At 41.9% G+C, this 20,998-nt stretch overlaps 1 protein-coding gene and 1 pseudogene across 1 annotated transcript in view; one reads left to right on the top strand and one right to left on the bottom strand.

Annotated features, from left to right (window-relative positions):
- FRAS1 (Fraser extracellular matrix complex subunit 1) overlaps nt 1-20,998 on the top strand; it is a 467,475-nt gene that overhangs the window by 229,879 nt on the left and 216,598 nt on the right. The window contains exon 15 of the mRNA XM_060147971.1: nt 15,788-15,931. Coding sequence (XP_060003954.1) covers nt 15,788-15,931 — 144 coding nt within the window. The remainder of the gene's footprint in view (nt 1-15,787; nt 15,932-20,998) is intronic.
- On the bottom strand, nt 8,766-9,980 carry LOC132519559 (LIM/homeobox protein Lhx2-like; annotated as a pseudogene).

Here is a 20,998-nt window from a genome sequence, read left to right as displayed (position 1 = left end):
TCCATATGGACCTGCCAAAGCCTCTGTCAGCTGGGAAGTCATTCCTTCGGTTCAAGCTGTCTGTCTACAGAAGACCCTGCTAAAAATTCACATATGTCACCAAGACAAGCAAATCATTCAGCTGTATCACAAATGTGGTTAATAGATTAACGAGCTATTTACCCAGCACCTGCCTTAGGGAACCGGACTATAGGCTTTTTTTTTTTTCTCCTTTAAAAATTTTTTCCCCTAAGTACCAGATGAATTCATCTAATAAAGTCAGTAAAATTCAAGGCGCATAAAATCAGTGAAAATCCCTGACTCAAGCTCTCCCAAATCATGGCTGTTGGTATTTTGGTGAATGTCTTCCTAATTTATGTAGTGTGTGTGTGTGTGTGTGTGTGTGTGTGTGTGTGTTGTACACACAGACACATATAGATGCATTTATGTTTCAAAAGTAAAATCCCACTCCATATATAGTTTTATTGCCTGTTTTCCCCACGCTATTTATTATCCTTCTACAACATCTTTTTAAAGCTGTTGTATAACTTTCCATCTGTGGCTGTGCAATAATTCATTTAGCCGATCCTCTGTTTGACATTTCTTCCTCATTTTCCCATGATCATAAATAACCATGCTGTAAACATTTTTAATAGAAATTGTGGTAAATATGTTTGATTAGGGTAAATTCTTAGACATGTAATTGCTGGCCCTAAGTGTATATAGGCACATATTTAAGCTTTTGACACATATTAACATATTACCCTCTTTTAAAGAAGCTGTAATTTGCACTCCTGCTAGAAACACATGAGGGTGCCTACCTCCTACTACCCTTGTCAGCTCTAGGTATTACGATGCTCATTGCATTTGTCAATTTGATTGATGTAAAATGTAATCTTGTTTATTTATTTATTTATTAATACTTATTTTGGGGATTTATATGAAGGAAGTTGAATTAATCATACTTACCCGTTCATGGCCCCCTTTCATCATTGGCCTGAGCCAGGTTATTCTCCTTATCTATCTGTCTGTCTCCCTGTCTGTCTATTCCTTTTGTCCCCATAACCTGTTCCCACTTCCTTTCTCCCCAGCTCCCCATTTAAGTAACTATTCTAATGCAATTTAATGTGGAGTTGTTGCATGTGTGTGCTCTCATTGTTTTGTATGCATGTATTTTAAATATTCATACCTATTACTAGGTGGATATTTCATCTTTTTTTTTTTTTTTTTAGTTTCAATAAGTGGTTTTATTACTGGTTAGATTTTACAACTTCTGATATTTGAATAGACTTCCACCTTAAAATTCTAAAACAGCAAAGTGACCCTTGGAGGGGGTTGATTTTTTTCTTTTTAGGACTATTCAAAGTAACAAACTTCTTTTTTGTTGTTGTTACAATTTTGCTCTGGTCATAAATATACAGAGAGAAAAAGAGGGAGAGAAAAACGAACAAGTCATTCAAAGTATGGAGATAAAACAGTATTCCTAAGGCACGTGGCAGTCTTAGGAAATACAGAAGCTCTAACCAACTTAAATTATTTGTTGTTTTTCCTCGCTCAGTCCACAAAACTGTACAGTGACACAAATGCTGTGTTGCAGATAGATCTTCCAAGTAATTCCAGTCCACACCGCTGTGTCAGCCGGGGGTGCAATTATTTTCTTCCTCAGTTTCCAGGTGAGATCCTAAAATGTGGTTAGCTAGTTGCTCAAAGCCTCTATTTTAAAATGCACTTGGGCGGATTGGTTCAAGATGGCTGAGAAGAAAGACGTGTGCTCACTCCCTCTTGCGAGAGCACTGGAATCACAACTAACTGCTGAACAATCAATGACGGGAAGACACTGGAACTCACCAAAGAAGACAGCCCACATCCAAAGATGAAGGAGAAGCTACAATGCGACAGTAGGAGGGGCACAATCACAATAAAATCAGATCCCATAACTGCTGGGTGGTGACTCACAAACTGGACAACACTTATACCACAGAAGTCCACCCACTGGAGTGAAGGTTCTGAGCCGCACGTCAGGCTTCCCAACCTGGGGGTCTGGCAATAGAAGGAGGAATTCCTTGAGAATCAGATTTTGAAGGCTACTGGGATTTGATTGCAGGACTTCGACAGGACTGGGGGAAACAGAGACTCCACTTTTGGAGGGCACACACAAAGTAGTGTGCACATTGGGACCCAGGGGAAGGAGCAGTGACCCCATAGGAGACTGAACCAGACCTACCTGCTGGTATTGGAGGGTCTGCTGCAGAGGCATGGGGTGGCTCTGTCTCACTGTGAGGACATGAACACTGGCAGCAGAAGTTCTGGGAAGTATTCCTTGGCATGAGCCCTCCCAGAGTCAGCCATTAGCCCCACCTAAGAGCCCAGGTAGGCTCCAGTGTTGGGTCGCCTCAGGCCAAACAACCAACAGGGAAGGAACCCAGCCCCACCCATGAGCAGTCAAGTGGATTACAGTTTTACTGAGATCTGCCCACCAGAGCACAGCCAGCTCTACCCACCACCAGTCGCTCCCATCAGGAAACTTGCACAAGCCTCTTAGATAGCCTCATTCACAAGAGGGCAGATAGCAGAAGCAAGAAGAACTACAATCCTGCAGCCTGTGGAACAAAAACCACATTCACAGAAAGATAGACAAGATGAAAAGGCAGAGGGCTATGTACCAGATGAAGGAACAAGATAAAACCCCAGAAAAACAACTAAATGAACTGGAGATAGGCAACCTTCCAGAAAAAGAATTCAGAATAATGATAGTGAAGATGATCCAGGACCTCGGAAAAACAATGGAGGCAAAGATCGAGAAGATGCAAGAAATGTTTAACAAAGACCTAGAAGAATTAAAGAACGAACTCCTAGAAGAATTAAAGAACAAACAAACAGAGATGAATATTACAATAACTGAAATGAAAAATACACTAGAAGGAATCAGTAGCAGAAAAACTGAGGCAGAAGAATGGATAAGTGACCTGGAAGATACAATAGTGAAAATAACTACCACAGAGCAGAATAAAGAGAAGAGAATGAAAAGAAATGAAGACAGCCTAAGAGAACTATGGGACAACATTAAACACAACAATGTTCGCATTATAGGGGTCCCAGAAGGAGAAGAGAGAGAGAAAGGACCTGAGAAAAATATTTGAAGAGATTATAGTCGAAAACTTCCCTAAACATGGGAAAGGAAATAGCCACCCAAGTTCAGGAAGTGCAGAGAGTCCCAGGTAGTCCCAGGATAAACCCAAGGAGAAACATGCAGAGACACATAGTAATCAAATTGACAAAAATTAAGCACAAAAATTATTGAGCAACAAGCAAAAAATGACAAATAACATACAAGGGAACTCCCATAAGGTTAAAAGCTGATTTCTCAGCAGAAACTCTACAAGCCAGAAGGGAGTGGCACGATATATTTAAAGTGATGAAAGGGAAGAACCTACAACCAAGATTACCCAGCAAGGATCTCATTCAGATTTGACGGAGAGATCAAAAGCTTTACAGACAAGCAAAAGCTAAGAGAATTCAGCACCACCAAACCAGCTCTACAAACAACTGCTAAAGGAACTTCTCTAAGTGGGAAACACAGGAGAAGCAAAGGACCTACAAAAACAAACCCATAACAATTAAGAAAATGGTAATAGGAACATACATATCTATAATTACCTTAAATGTGAATGGATTAAATGCTCCGACCAAAAGGCACATGCTTGCTGAATGGATACAAAAACAAGACTGACATATATGCTGTCTACAAGAGATCTACTTCAGACCTAGGAACACATACAGATTGAAAGTTAGGGGATGGAAAAAGATATTCCATGCAAATGGAAATCAAAGGAAAGCTGGAGTAGCCATACTCATATCAGATAAAATAGACTTTAAAATAAAGAATGTTACAAGAGACAAGGAAGGACACTACATAATGATCAAGAGATCAATCCAAGAAGAAGATATAACAATTATAAATATATATGCACCCAGCATAGGAGCGTCTCAATACATAAGGCAAGTGCTAACAGCTATAAAAAAGGAAATTGACAGTAACACAGTAATACTGGGGAACTTTAACACTTCACTTACACCAATGGACAGATCATCCAAACAGAAAATTAATAAGGAAACACAAGCTTTAAATGACACAGTAGACCAGATAGATTTAATTGATATTTATAGGACATTCCATCCAAAAGCAGCAGATTACACTTTCTTCTCAAGTGTGCATGGAACATTCTCCAGGATAGATCACATCTTGGGTCACAAATCAAGCCTCAGTAAATTTAAGACAATTGAAATCATATCAAGCATCTTTTCTGACCACAACTCTATGAGATTAGAAATCAATTACAGGGAAAAAACATAAAAAACACAAACACATGGAGGCTAGACAATATGTTACTAAATAACCAAGAGATCACTGAAGAAATCAAAGAGGAAATCAAAAAATACCTAGAGACAAATTACAGTGAAAACACGACAATGCAAAACCTATGGGATGCAGCAAAAGCAGTTCTAAGAGGGAAGTTTATAACAGTAAAAGCCTACCTCAAGGAACAAGAAAAATCTCAAATAAACAATCTAACCTTACACCAAAATGAACTAGAGAAAGAAGAACAAACAAAACCCAAAGTTAGTAGAAGGAAAGAAATCATCAAGATCAGAGCAGAAGTAAATGAAATAGAAACAAAGAAAACAATAGCCAAGATCAATAAAACTAAAAGCTGGTTCTTTGAGAAGATAAACAAAATTGACAGGCCATTAGCCAGACTCATCAAGAAAAAGAGGGAGAGGGCTCAAATCAATAAAGTCAGAAATGAAAAAGGAGAAGTTACAACAGACACCACAGATAAACAAAGTTATACAGATATACAGAGCATCCTAAGAGACTACTATAAGCAACTCAATGCCAATAAAATGGACAACCTGGAAGAAATGGACAAATTCTTAGAAAGGTATAACCTTCCAAGACTGAACCAGGGAGAAAGAGAAAATATGAAGACCAATCACAAGTAATGAAATTTAAACTGTGATTAAAAGTCTTCCAACAAACAAAAGTCCAGGATCAGATGGCTTCACAGGTGAATTCTATCAAACATTTAGAGAAGAGCTAACACCCATCCTTCTCAAACTCTTCAAAAAAACGGCAGAGGAAGGAACACTTCCAAACTCATTCTATGAGGCCACCATCACCCTGATACCAAGACCAGACAAAGATACTGCAATAAAAGAAAATTACAGACCAATATCACTGATGAATATAGGTGCAAAAATCCTCAATAAAATACTAGCAAACAGAATCCAACAACACATTAAGAGGATATACACCATGATCAAGTGGGATTTATCTCAGGAATGCAAGGATTCTTCAATATACGCAAATCAATCAATGTGATACACCATATTAACAAATTGAAGAATAAAAACCATATGATCATCTCAATAGATGCAGAAAAAGCTTTTGACGAAATTCAACACCCATTTATGATAAAAACTCTCCAAAAAGTGGGCATAGAGGGAACCTACCTCAACATAATAAAGGCCATATATGACAAACCCACAGCAAACATCATTCTCAATTGTGAAAAACTGAAAGCATTTCCTCTAAGATCAGGAGCAAGACAAGGCTGTCCGCTCTCACTACTATTATTCAACATAGTTTTGGAAGTCCTAGCCACGGCAATCAGAGGAGAAAAAGAAATAAAAGGAATACAAATTGGAAAAGAAGAAACAAAACTGTCACTGTTTGCAGATGACGTGGTACTATACATAGAGCATCCTAAAGATGCCACCAGAAAACTACTAGAGCTAATCAATGAATTTGGTAAAGTTGCAGGATGAAAAATTACGGCACAGAAATCGCTTGCATTCCTATACACTAATGATGAAAAATCTGAAAGAGAAATTATGGAAACACTCCCATTTACCACTGCAACAAAAAGAATAAAATACCTAGGAATAAACCTACCTAGGGAGACAAAAGACCTGTATGCAGAAAACTATAAGACACTGATGAAAGAAATTAAAAATGATAGAAACAGGGGGCTTCCCTGGTGGCGCAGTGGTTGAGAGTCCGCCTGCCGATGCAGGGGACACGGGTTCGTGCCCTGGTCCGGGAAGATCCCACATGCCGCAGAGCGGCTGGGCCCATGAGCCATGGCCACTGAGCCTGCGCGTCCAGAGCCTGTGCTCCGCAACGGGAGAGGCCACAACAGTGAGAGGTCCGCGTACCACAAAAAAAAAAAAAAAAAATGATAGAAACAGATGGATAGATATACCTTGTTCTTGGATTGGAAGAATAACATTGTGAAAATGACTATACTACCCAAAGCAATCTACAGATTCAAGGCAATCCCTAACAAATTACTAATGGCATTATTTTACAGAACTAGCACAAAAAATCTTAAAATTTGTATGGAGACACAAAAGACCCCGAGTAGCCAAAGCAGTCTTGAGGGAAAAAAATGGAGCTGAAGGAATCAGACTCCCTAACTTCAGAGTATAGTACAAAGCTACAGTAATCAAGACAGTATGGTACTGGCACAAAAACAGAAATATAGGTCCATGGAACAGGATAGAAAGCCCAGAGATAAACCCACGCACCTGTGGTCAACTAATCTATCACAGAGGAGGCAAGGATATACAATGGAGAAAAGACAGTCTGTTCAATAAGTGGTTCTGGGAAAACTGGACAGCTACATGTAAAAGAATGAGATTAGAAAACTCCCTAACACCATACACAAAAATAAACTCAAAATTGATTAAAGACCTAAATGTCAGATCAGACACTATAAAACTCTTAGAGGAAAATATAGGAAGAACACTCTTTGACATAAATCATAGCATGATCTTTTTTGATCCACCTCCTAGAGTAACGGAAATAAAAACAAAAATAAACAAATGAGACCTAATGAAACTTAAAAGCTTTTGCAAAGCAAAGGAAACTACAAACAAGACGAAAAGATAACTCTCATAATGGGAGAAAATATTCACAAACGAATCAATGGACAGAGGATTAATCTCCAGAATATATAAACAGCTCATGCAGCTCAATATTAAAAAAACAAATAACCCAATCCAAAAATGGGCAGACGACCTAAATAGACATCTCTCCAAACAAGACGTACATATGGCCAAGAAGCACATGAAAAGATGCTCAACATCACTAATCATTAGAGAAATGCAAATCAAAACTACAATGAGGTATCACCTCACACCAGTTAGAGTGGGCATCATCAGAAAATCTACAGACAATAAATGCTGGAGAGGGTGTGGAGAAAAGGGAACCCTCTTGCACTGTTGGTGGGAATGTAAATTGATACACCACTATGGAGAACAGTATGGAGGTTCCTTTAAAAGCTAAAAATAGAATTACCATATGACCCAGCAATCCCAGTACTGGGCATATACCCAGAGAAAGCCATAATTCAAAAAGACACATGCACCCCAATGTTCATTGCAGCACTATTTACAATAGCCAGGTCTTGGAAGCAGCCTAAATGCCTATCGACAGATGAATGAATAAAGAAGATGTGGTACATGTATACAATGGAATATATACAATGGAATATTACTCAACCATTAAAAGGAATGAAATTGAGTCATTTGTAGAGACGTGGATGGATCTAGAGACTGTCATACAGAGTGAAGTAAGTCAGAAAGAGAAAAACAGATATATTTACACATATATTAACGCATATATGTGGAACCTAGAAAATGATGCAGATGAACCGGTTTGCAGGGCAGAAGTTGAGACACAGATGTAGAGAACAAACGTATGGACACCAAGGGGGGAAAGCAGCAGGGGGTGGGGCGGGCAGGGGTGGTGGGATGAATTGGGAGATTGGGATTTACATGTATACACTAATATGTATAAAATGGATAACTAATAACCTGCTGTATAAAAAAATAAGTAAAATCCAATAATAAATGAATAAATAAATAAACGGCACCATCATCCAGTTGCTTGGGCCAAACAATAAAAAAAAGAAAAAAGTTTAAAAAAAGACAAAAATTAAAAAATTCATAATACTTATTGGGCTTATGGGTAAATACCTTTTCTGATAACGAGACTCTGGTTCTAAGGTTGAAAGGTGCTTAAAACTCAGTAAAGAAATAATAGCAAATTGGGTTTGGTATTATCTCTTCCATAATGATTGAATTTGAGTAAGAAGCAGCTTGTTTTATTAAATGCTACTTTTAGAAGGATGGGAAAATATAAGTCCTGAAAGCAATTTATAGTTTTCACGGCACTGACGCTTTTCCTGGTTCTTCTTAGTTTACTTCAGAGTGACAGTGAAAAAATTTTGCAGGATCAACACTGTTACTCGATTTGCAGTTGACGGGTTGGATGTTTTTAAGTGTATCTACTGCTTTGGAGGAATTCGTGACCTACTTCAAAATTAGTTTTTCCAGTAAAGTCAACCGTTAGTGATTATCTTTGCCACAAATCTTTCTTTAGACGATTCCTGAAAGATAACATGTATATTAACTGGGCTTGCGTTATCTATTTTTTCTTTTTGGAATTATATCAACTAAAGCAAACAAAAATGTAACGACTGAAAAAATTAGGTGGACTTTTTCATTTGTGTTTGTATTTTTAAGTAAGTAGGTTACATTATATTATTTCTCCAAAGCTCTGTTGTTTTTATTTTTTTGGTTTGGATTTTTTTTTTTTTTGTGATTGACTCCGAACCTTGGCAAGCTGTAATTCATAATCAAATAAATGCTTTATTTTATGCGTGAAAAAAAAATAAAATACACTTCGAATTCAACTAAAGATAATTTCTTTTTTTAAATCACTTGTGGAGCGGGGCCGAGGGGCCAAGAATCATTAGAAAAGGTTGGTTAAGAGTCGTTTGCAAGGGGCTGTGAGGCTCATGGTCCTCCAGGTTGCCAGGCCCAGAAGTTAAGGCGGACGTCGTGGTCTGTGAGGCTGGTCAGGTCTGTGAGGTTGGTGGGCATCCTGGGGTGGCTGAGCGAGGCCTTGGACAGCTCCGAGGCCGACCCCTATGGCGTCCCCGTCTGCAGCGCTGCCTCTGTCGACTTGTCCACGCCCGTGTTTTCCCGCCGTACGAAGTTGCGCCTGAACTTGGCCTGGGCGTTCTGAGACGAGACCTGGAGGACCCGCTTGGTGAGGCCCGTCTTTTGCGCGAACTGCTTCTAGTCCTTGGCATCAGGGTTGTGGTTAACGGCAAAGACTTCACGTTCCGAAGCTGCTGGTGCTTGAAGGAGTTGCGCATGCACTTCGTCTTCCGGCTGCTCTGGTACCTCTGGTCACGGTCCAGGTGCTCCACATCGTTCTTGTTCCGGCTAAGTGCAGCGTTGTAGGTCGCCGGGTCCGCCCCGGGCCCGAGGCTCTTGCGCTTCTTCGGCCGCCCCTCCTGCACCGTGCCTACGCTATTGTAGTAGGGAAGACCCAGAGGGTTGGCCCCCGCTGCACCCAACCCTGCGCTCTTGGCCACGTCGGCGTGGTTGAAGTGCGCGGCGTACTCGCCCTGCAGCAGCGCCCCGAAGTGCAAGCGGTGGTAGACCAGTCTGTCCTTCATGCGGAAGTGGTCACCCGTGGTCAGCATCTTGTTACACGTAGTGCACGTGAAGCAGTTGAGGTGATAAACCAAGTCCCGAGCTCGCATCACCATCTCCGAGGCCGAGATGCCTAGGTGGCAGCAGGCGCAGTGCTGCACGTAGAACCGCCTGTAGTAGTCTTCCTTGCGGTAGGTGCTTCCATCCTTGCTGAAACAGGTGAGCTCCAACTCCAGGTTGAGCTTGCACTCGCAGCACTTGAGGCAGCGCATGTGCCACTGCTTGTCCACCACCAGTAGGTAGTAGCGGTCGGAGATGTTAACCTTGCAACTGGCGCAGAGCGCAGCGCGGTCACTCCTAATGGACGGCATGGTCGTCTCCGTGTCGCCGCGGTCGATGGCGGAGCTGATGGCGAGAGCCTCGCTATTGGCCCTGCAGTCCATCTCGTTGATGACCCCGTGCACCTCGGGGCCTGACCCCCTGTGGAATAGTATCACGGGGGGACTGGCGGGGCCGGGGGCACGGCTCCTTCGCCTCCTTTTTTTAAATTTTAAAGACTTAAAAAAATTTTACAGCCATTTTAGGTTCACAGCAAAATTAAAAGGAAAGTGCAGAGATTTCCCATATACTCCCTGCCCCAACACAAGCTCAGCCTCCCCCATTATCAGCATCCTACACCAGAGTGGTACATTTGTTACAAAGGATGAACCATTCTTTTCCTTTGTTTCCCTCACTAAGCACTGTTATTAAGATGCATACATGTTGCTATATGTACATCCAATCCATTGCATCTAGTTGCTGTTCTCTTGTGTAATTTGTATATCTCTGCCTATTCGTGAGGCTGAAGGTGTTTTTCATGTGTTGTTGTTTTTTATAAGTTTATTTTTACTTTTGGCCGCGTTAGGTCTTTGTTGCTGCGTGCGGGCTTTCTCTAGCTGTGGCGAGTGGGGGCTACTCTTTATTGTGGTGTGCGGGCTTCTCATTGCGGTGGCTTCTCGTTGCGGAGCACAGGCTCTAGGTGTGCGGGCTTCAGTAGTTGTGGCACACGGGCTCAGTAGTTGTGGCTCGTGGGCTTTGGAGTGCAGGCTCAGTAGTTGTGGCACATGGGCTTAGCTGCTCCGTGGGTTTTTCATGTGTTTTTATTTTTCTATTATGAACTCCCTCAAGTACATACTGGTTTTCAGAACATGTAGAGACCAGGCGTTCCAATGTCAGGTGTAAAAGTTTCTGTTGGCGCAGGGAGGAAGGTTGACAGCAGAGACCAGCCTGGTAGGGGACAGAAACAGATGGGAGTAAAAGGATCAAAAATGATGATGACTCAGATGCACTTCACTTTTAGATTTGTCTGGCATCTGTGCTTCTTAGGCTAGTAGCCTTGGTCTCAGGTGTGGCTATTATGAGGGGAGGGGAACATAGTCTGCCCAGCATCTCGGCTTGGCCTTGTGCTTCACAGTCACTTTCCAAAGGGCTTTTGTTGCTGTTTTGTAGCAATAACAAGGAAAGGGCTCTAGAGTGTGAGGACTCTGGGAAAGGCTGGAGCCCCTTTACTGTAACTGCTGGAAGAATCCCTGCTGATTCTGTTACTTCCCTTCACTCCCTTTCTAAGTGAACCTTCCTTTCCCACAGTCTTTTTCATCCTTACCCCTCTGTCTTGCGTTACATTTTAATTTGCTCCCTAAATAATTTCTTTGCTTTTGATGCCACCTGAAACAAGATTTGTTAGGTCTCATAGGGTGTGCCACTCATATGATCACATACAACATTCTCTGCTTTCTCAAATATGTCATCTCGCCATATCCCCATGAGTTAAGTACAACAAATATTATTATTCCCACTTTACAGGTTAGGAAAGCAAGGAACAGTGAAGTTGAGTTTAAATAGATATTTTTTTCATCCAACAAGAGCTTCTTGTTAGAAATTTACTCACTGTCTCCTGATAATACTTTAAAACTTGGCAAGTCCTTCCTAGTCATTTGTGAGACATGAATGATAGCAGTTGCCACGACATGGATAATGAAGGAATTTGCCTTGTGTATGATGTGCTTGCTTGTGTCTTGAGTTTGGGCTGCTTTGTGTAGTTGAGAGTGAAAACTTGGCAGTTTGGAAATCTGAACTACAGCCTCACTGATGACTAAAAGGGCCTGATGATCAAGTGTGCTAATTCCCTGGTAATGGAAGGGAAACTTATTCCAAAAGACCATGGAAAAGGCAAGGATCTGAGGCTCCTTCAGTTTGAACTGAAGGCTAAGCCCATGGGAATCTGTGTCTATTGCCTGGGATCCGGGAAGGCTTCCTGGAAAATAAGAAGTGGTTCGTAGGAAGTGCTTTTAACACTTCCTTGGAAAAGGGCTGCGTTTTATTCTTCGAGTAGCACAGGTTACATTTTTTTAATAGCAATCTTCTATTTCAAAATGATCAAGTATGAAAAGAAGTTTGTTATTTTTAGAGTAGGATTTCAATATAGAGTTGCCAAAAGAAGAGTAATTCATTCCTTTCATTTTGAAGTAAATTGCTCAGCAAACCAACGCATGTCTTGTCATGCCCCAGAAAAATCAGGGGCTTTCCTAAATAAATTATCTGCCGCATGTGAGATAAGACAATGGCTTTATCTTGTTTGTCCTCTGTTTTAACTTACTGCCGCAATTTTCACAATATACACTTCGAACTCTGGGTGAGCTGAAATGTATCACTAAGAGAAATTATGGTGAAAAGTCAGGGACTGACCTTTTATTTTTCGTAATAACCCCAATGTAATAAAAGCCCCATGTAAAATAAGCCTGCAAGAAGAGATTCTCTGCAGTAGCATATGTTCAGTGTTAGAAATTCGAAATCAATTGCAAAACACAGTGGGAGTATGTCATTATAAGAAATGACAGCTCAAAAAAAAAAAAAGGAAAGAAAAGAAGTGACAGCTCAGCATAGTCCTGTGTTGAAATAAAAATCCCTTCTGCTGTCCTGCCCGGCCATGGAACATGCCTTTTATTAGAGATGGAAAAAGAGAAGGCCCAGCATCACATTTGGTACTCAATGCAGCATAAATATTTGTCATCATAAGCAGATCTGGACTCCAGTATTTATTAGGTAAAATTTACAGCTCTGAATGTATCTATCTTATCATATCTTTAGACTCTGACCTCATGCTTAGTTGTTTCCATACAGAAGGTAAAAACTGGTAGGATGAATCCCCCATAACCAATGAAAAACATCTGCTGTGCATTCACTTAACATGCATTTCATGAATACTGACTTTATACCAGGCAGCAATCTGAATACTGGGGGTTTAAGATGACTAAAACATAGCTTCTGTTCTGGAGGATATTACATTCCATTGAATGGGATTGATTTGTAACTGAATCATTAGTACAGTAGGATAAATAGCATGAGAGGCACATACAAAGTGCTGCAGGAACATAGAGGAAGGAGGGACTGACTTTGTCTGGACAAGTTCAGCAAAGCTTCACAGAAGTAGTGACAACTTAGGAGGCCTCTCGGGTGTAAACAGGATTACAGAGGCTGTGGAAGGAGCCAGAGGCATTGCTGGCTGGGTCAGTCCTGGGCGGGGCATCCAGAACCCTTGATCAATCACATGGCATGCTTAGAGCACCCTGTTCCATAGAACTGGTGTCGATGAGGGGGAGGTAGCAGAAGGTAGAGCTGAAATGCTAAGTAGGGCTCCATTTGTGATGGGTCTGAGTGCCATCCCTAAGTCTGTAGCCTCTATCCTGCTCATCCTTTGACCCCCATTCTGATTGGCAGCACCAGGGGTAATATTAAAAATATTTAACAAGCAGTATGGCACAGATCAGATCGGTTGGAAGGAGGGGAGACCCGAGACCCTCTCCTGTGTCAGACCTTTTGTTGTTGGAGCATGGTGTCTGCCAGCGTTCCCAGGGCTGCAGCCAGAACATCAGGGCGGGGGCCAGGACGACAGCCATTTACCAACCAGCTTGGAAGTATTTTTACTCTTTTAACCGCCAGTGCAGCTGAGTATCTGTCAAATGCTCTAAAAAGCAAAACTGATCATTTCTACTGCCCTGATTAAAACTTTTACAGGATGAAATCCCCTGCCTGCCTGATACTGGTGATCTGACCCCTGTTGTCTTTTTTGCCTCACTCCCCATCATCCCCTTGGGTACTTACTCCCCCGGTCCCTGGCTTACCTGTGGCAGCAGGGAAAGCCCCACAGACTAGCCCTGCACCTCGCATGTGGTAGGTGCTTCTGTCGAACATTGATAGATTAGCCTGGCATGTCTTCTTAGAAATGCAGTTGGGTTTTTGTTTGTTTGTTTGCTTGTTTGTTTAGGTAATGGCTTCGAATCAACTCCATTTCCTCAGTAAGGCAGAGGCACTTAACACTGATAGACACTTCAGATAGTGATTGTAATCAGTATTGGAAGAATAGTTGAATAAATGAATGACAGACACATTTCATGTGCATTCAGGGTGGAATTTGTTACTGGGATCTTTGCATCCACATATTTAGTTTTAATGTAGCGTTGGTGGCTTATTTCAACACAAACAGTATTCTTCTCATGTACCACTTGTAAATAAGGTGTTAAATATAAGTGGAGTTTGTAGAGCACCCAGAAGTGTACTCAGCAGAGTTAACAAAAGAGACATGAACTCTGCCCTCATGAACGTTATGGTCTAGCAAGGGAACCAGATAATAAATAAGTAAACTTTGTCCGTCTTTGCTTTCCACCTGCCATTGTCATCTCTTACCTGGACCAGAGCAGTCAAGTCTACACTCATCTCCCTGCCGGCATGCAAGTCCTTAAACCCTCTCTACATGGCATCCAGAGAGAGCTTTTAAAAATCTAAATCGGGGCTTGTGTCTATCCTATTTAAGCCCATTCACGACTCACATTGCAGTTAGGATAAAAATCCTAATTTCTTTCCATGGTCTCCAAGGTCGAGTTTCATAGGGCCCCTGCCCACCCCTCCAGCCATGAATCAGGCCACTGTGCCCTCTGTGTCCCACTGTGCCCCGCTATGTCCACCAGGTCCAGTCACAAGAAGAGCCTCCAGTTCCTTGAGTCCCCAAGCGCCTTCTCTTCTCAAGAACTTTGTTCGTGCTGCTCTCTGGCTCTCCCTTTGGCTGGCCGCATCTCATCCTTTAGGGTCTTCCTAAAGTCAGTCCCTTCCACTTCCACTACTGTTATTCTTTATCGAAGAGCTCTTCCTATAGCACTTAACACAATTTGCGATCATCTGAATTTGTTGAGCAGAAAAGTTGTCTGAAAAGAAGGCCTTCCTGTGCAGTTTAGAGCTGAAAGGAGAGGATTGGATCTTGAGATATGCCATGCAGGCATCCTTTCTTCTGATTCCAAATGGATCCCTAAGCAAGTTTCTTAGGTATAGTTCCCAAGTCCCTTGTGACCAGCAAAATCATTCTCCCTGCCAATTCTGGTCAGAATGAATACCTCTGAAAAACAGGTTATGTTCCACCGTGAAGCAAACATTTTGAAAATCAGAAGCATGGGTGGGGTTGGCCATACAGACAGTTTACCAGATCTGAATATATTCAGTCATTCAGAATAGGCCTCTCTTTATAGACCTGCTAAGGTGAAGAGCAAGCATGAATAGTAATAAAAAAAAAAAATCAAATGCTGGAAGAGGGGGAAATGTTCAAGTCTTAAAGGAACAACTTTGGTCTGGAAACAACATATAGTTAGAAACCTAAGGTAGAAGAGAAAATCAGGCTTTGTGAGTCCTTAAGATATATGTTTAGAGCAGATGCTACTGGGGGAGGGTGGGAACCAGAGGCTGAGTTCTAAGAGTTGTGAGGGAGGACAGAAGGATGGGGATGGGGGCAGGGGGAGAGATGGAAAGGGAGGGAAAGAGCAATAGAAACCAAGCAGTACCGGGTCTTTCAAGGTCTAATCAAGGACTAGAGTACATGGCATCCCTCCTTAACTGATTCTCCATGTGTTGGAGGTTAAGAGCAATTATCTAGTTGACACTTTGTTGTGTGGTTACAAAAGGCAAGGTGATGGAGGGCCATCTGATTTCGTTAGACAGACCATACTTGTCTAGAAATTATGATTCCCTTCCCTGTGATTCCCATTACTCTATAGCCTTTGGTTTCCTGTTCCAATTCTCTTAGCAGTAATTTATGGAAGTTGTACTTCTGGCCAACAGAAATAGGGTTTTCTTTTTGCGGGTTGGGGGGTGTTTTTTTCCTCCTGTGGTGCAGGTATGTGCATAGTGAAGGAGTGAAAATCCTCGTTGTAAATTCTAAAGCCTTTGAAGAAGAATGGCAACTAGTCCTTTCTACCGTCTTTTGTTCCTGCAGCCTGCCACGAGTCCTGTGCGGCCTGCTGGGGCCCCACAGAGAAGCACTGCTTGGCCTGCAGAGACCCCTTCCAAGTGCTGAGAGAGGGCAGCTGTGAGAGCAGCTGTGGCGACGGGTTTTACAACAAGCAGGGGACTTGCAGCGGTAAGTGTCCGGCTTTGCAGGCCAAAGCAATTTTTCCTTTTCTAGCCTCCCTTGTTTCATTCAAATCATAGCACCGAAAATCAGTGTTTCTTTTACTCAACAAATATGCAAATGCTGCTAAGATTGACGGTGTTTTAGCAGCTTACGAAACATGTTTCTTTCCCACTGGCAGAATCCCCATTAGTACCTTTGACTGCAACTACTCGTTAGGTTGGGAGCTCTCTGTAGCCTCCTCCTGTATCAGAAGACCAGGAGGCTCAGGCTGCTTGCTCCAGGCCCACAGCTGGAGGGAGAGGAGCGGGGCTTCCTTGCTCCAAATGCCAAACTCTTCATCAACACCAGACTGCCTTCCAAATATGCATGGGGACAAGACACTCTTAGGCCAGCCAAGGGCCACCCTGCCTTCGGTGTTGGTGCCACTGAATTAAAGCTGAAGCACTTATTGTCTATTCTACCTTTAACAACCATTACAGACAATAAGAGTTAACCCAGCATAGTGCTTCCTGTGCTGAGCACTGTCCCAGGTGCTTTCTAAACATGAACCAATTGAGAGGCAGGAATGTATTGCGGGGCGGGAATGGGGGGGAGCATGACCTTGGGCAAGTTACTTAATCTCTTCCTGTGTCAGTTTCCCACTTGTAAAATGGGAACGATAGTAGTACCCGTGGTACACAGAATAATGGTTCCTCAGAGATGCCCACGTCCTAGTCACGGGCATCTGTGAATATACTGCCTCAGATGACAAAAGAGACTTTGTAGGTGTGATTAAGGTAAGGATCTTGAGATGGGGGAGATTATCCTGGATTATCTGAGTGGGCCAGCGTAATCCCAGGGGTCCTTATATGAGGGAGACAGGAGGATCAGAGTCAGAAAAGGAGACCTGAAACAGGAGCAGAGGTCAGAGTGATACCAGGGATGGGTTATGAGCATGCAGGCAGCCTGTAGAACCTGGAAGGAGACAAGGAAATGGATCCCACACGCCCCTGCCAGAGCTTCCAGAAGGAATGCAGTCCTGCCAATGCTTTGATTTTGGGACCTCTGACCTCTTAAGCTTTATGATAATAAATTTGTGTTGTTTTAAGCCACTGAGCTTGTGGTCATTTGTTACAGCAGCAATGGGAAACTAACACACACCCAGCTCAGAAGGCTGTTTCAAGGACTGAGTTAACGTATGCAAGGCATTGAGCACAGTGCCTGGCACGGAGTAGGTGCTATGTGAGTATTTAGTGTTTAATCCTCACAGTTTCATGAGGTAGTTATTATCATCCTCATTTTTCAGATGAAGAAACAGAGAGGTTAAGAAACCTGCCTAGGGCTTCCCTGGTGGCGCAGTGGTTGAGAGTCCGCGTGCCGATGCAGGGGACACGGGTTCGTGCCCCGGTCCAGGAAGATCCCACATGCCACGGAGCGGCTGGGCCTGTGAGCCGTGGCCGCTGAGCCTGCGCGTCCAGAGCCCGTGCTCCGCAACGGGAGAGGCCACAACAGTGAGAGGCCCGCGTACCGCAAAAAAAAAAAAAAAAAAAAAAGAAAGAAACCTGCCTAAGGTCACGTAACTAATAAGGGGCAGAGTTGGAGTTCAGGCTAGGTCTTCTGGGTTTAGATCTTAACTGCCTCGTCGCTGCTCTACCGCTCCCTGTAATGTGATACCTCCTTATGCACCTCTGCCCATTTTCCCCTCTCTTCTCCTTCTCCTCTCCCTTGATCCTCCCCTCCCCCTTCCTCCTTGTCTTCCTGTCAGTCTTTAGATCAGCCGGCTACCCCTGTGGACCCAGGCCCACAGGTAGGCACCTGACGGTGAATGAAAGGTTTGAATCCAGTTTATCGTGATGGCCATACCTGTTGAAAGGCCTGATGACTTTTTTTTAATAACTGAGTCCACTAAATCAATAAAAAATGTGTAGCCCATAAAACTTTCTTGAGTTATTGCCCTCATTTTGTTTGCTGAGCAGGGCAACAGCACAAATGAGATGATCTTTGGGACCTGACAAATCCACTTGTCCTGGGGAAGAGAGATACCCCTGGCAACTGCTTGCTTAAAGCTGTGCAGGGACCCATCAGCATCGCTGGTGTGAGAAATCTCACTCAATATGGACAAGTCACAGGTGGCTTTTGTGTGGATTCAGGAGAGAACAAGGAGAGAAAGGCAGGCTGCCATTACCCTGAGCATTGTAATCTTTTTCTGCCGACATCACTTTCCTGCCCAGTTAAGCCAGATGTATTCTCTAAAGGTCAGCAGATGTCAAATCTGCACTGACTTAAAGGCCTGAGGCGTTTACCCTTTAACTCCCCAAGGAGACTGGCTACTGTCACTGACAAGGAGTGGTGACACGGACCTGCTACCTAGACGATATTATCTGGAATGAGAAAACAACTTTTGCTAGGGATGCGTGTATGTAAAAGGAGGGGTGGTTAGTGTGAGCCTGAGGCGGTGAGGGTTGGGAGTCTACTTGGGCAGAGAGGTTGAGTGAAGAAAGCCAGGTCTCCTTGCAGACTGGAAGAATTTTGAAAAAAGACTACTGAACAGGTGGCTTAGGGAGAGAGTATACATCTGAAATGCTATCTGTATACATTTTGCAACAAAGCAGAAAGAGAACTTTCAAACAGGAGGATGGACCATTGTTGACATTAGTCAGCCAACCAATCAATTGATCAATAGGTAATTACTGAATGCCTGCCATACGCTTAGCAGATACAAGACTTTGTGATGCCATTGGCATTGACCAGTGGCCCTTTTGATAGACAAGGCTGGAGTTTAAATTTTCATAAAATTGTTCGAGTTCTCTAAGTTTGTATCAAATGCCTTCAGAAAGGTTCATAGAAATATTTTCTAAAGCAACAGTGAACCGAGTCGCTGATTGGTATCGGAATGTTAATTAAGATGCTAATAATGCCAACTTACTTTCAATTCAGATTAGTACTATTCGAGATAAAGACCAGCTGGTGTTGGTTTAATAATTTATAACCAAGCAACCCATATCTGTAGAAATCTCAAAGTTGAGTGCTGAGAAAAATCCAGCACAACCTGTTATAAATGGTGCTATGCCCTGGCTGAAAGAATTTACAACCACCAAGTTTGTCTGTGGTACATGCTTTGAGTTTTACAAATATTAGATATAAGGCGTGGGGAAATTCAAAGGACAAAACCTCCTCATTCTTTAGTCATGTAAGTACTTGAGCTATTATGAAGGGCTTTTCTGACTCTAGCTAACACAATAAATCAAAGCAAGTTCAGAGGTTTCAGTTAGCCATTCTCGCTCTCTTCCTTCCCCCTCTCCTTTTTTTCTCTTTCCTTCCTTTTATACCGATTTCCCTTCCTCACCTAGGCAACTATTTTAATTTTTTTTATCTTCTTGTTTTTATGGACTCATGTAAAATTGGTATTGTTTTCAGCGAGTATACGTATATGTATTTCTTAAATGATACCATGTTATAGAGTTCACGTTGTTCTTTTTTTCACTCAGCGGTATGTTTTTCAGATTCACCCAGTTGCTATATCATCTAGCCCTTTGTTTCTCACTGCTGCATAGTCCTTCCTGGTCTGCATCCCCTACAGCTCTCCCATCTGCTGTCCCAGGGACGGGATCCCTCAGTTCCTTCCATCTGCACACCATCACTAGGAAGCACCGGTGAACAACCTCCGACGACATGTCCTTTGATGAACTGGGTGGGAGGTTCCCTGGATGGATGGATAACCTGAGAGCAGAACTGTTGGTTTCTTTTTTTTTCTTTTAATTTTAATTTATTCTTTAATTGTTGACTCTTCGTTTTCTTTATGTGATAACTAGTACCAGGTAGCTCACCAGCATCTACACTCCCAAGCATAAGGGCTCTTTCATCTCTACATCCTTGCCACCATTTGACATTATCAAACTTCAGGTTTTTTCCTGGTCAATAGGTATACAAGGACATCCTATTTTAATTTGCATTTTTCTGGTTATTAATGAGTTTGAGAATATCTTCAACTCCTGTTGGACTTTTGTGTTTCCTCTTTGATAAGTTGCTTTTTGATATGATTTCCCCATTGTTTCATAGGCCTTGCTACCTTTTTATTGTTGATTTTATGGAATTCCTTGCACCTTATAGATATTAACTCTGTCAGTCATAAATATGCAAACATTTTCCCATTTCGTTACCTTTTAACCTTTAATGTGGTGCCCTTCGTTGAACAGAAATCTCTAATTCATCATTTTTCACTTTAACATTTTGCTTTTGAATTTTTGTTTAAGAAGACCCACCCAGATCAAGTTCACAAAGAAATTATACTGCAATTAATAGAAGAAATTCTATTAATTTCACAGTTTTTTCTTTATGTAGGTTGTTGATCCATCTGGAGTCTACTTCTGTATATAAGTTTAAGTAGTGATCCAGTTTGATTTTTTCTGCATTTCATGATCCAGTGTTCCCAGCATCATTTAGTGATTCAATCTAACCTTCTCCATTGATCCTTATTGGATATTAAGTTTCCATATGGACATAGGTCTATCTCTGAGCTGTTTGAGTAGTCCAAATTTCTGTTCTTGTACCACTATCACATTGTTTTGCTTTGTTTTGTTTTGTCCCTTAATTTCTATTGCTTTGCAGTATGTCTCAATGTCTGATTGGGCAAATTCTCCCTTTCTTTCATCTTCATTTTTAAGTTAACTATTCATGAACTTTAGAATGTTTATTGAATTACTAATAAAATTCAACTGGAAGTTTTATTAATATTGTATTGAAGTTATAGACTAGTTTGGGGAGAAATGACATCTTCCTAATAATTTTATTTAAATTTACAAATTATACGCCAAGTATTACTTTAGGTGTATCCTAAAACATTCGATCTGTAATGTTTTTATTGTTGGGCAATTCCAATTTTTAAAAAATTTCCGCAATTCTTTATTTCTGGGAAAATCCACTTGGCTTGTAGATTATTCAGTTCTGTGGATATGTCAGTTCTAGAATAGAAGCTTCAGAAGTTTCTGGAGGGTAGGAGAGAAGAACGCTTTTGAGATTCATTTTTGCTTCTTTGCTCCAGCTATGCGTTGAGGGGATGATTTTCTTCTTCTCTGATATGAAGGCCACTGCCTT

This window comes from Lagenorhynchus albirostris, chromosome 4, assembly GCF_949774975.1.
Source record: "Lagenorhynchus albirostris chromosome 4, mLagAlb1.1, whole genome shotgun sequence".
In the NCBI taxonomy this organism is placed as follows: Eukaryota; Metazoa; Chordata; class Mammalia; order Artiodactyla; family Delphinidae; genus Lagenorhynchus; species Lagenorhynchus albirostris.
Note: the sequence above shows the minus strand (reverse complement) of the source record. Positions and strands in the feature narration are given on the sequence as shown.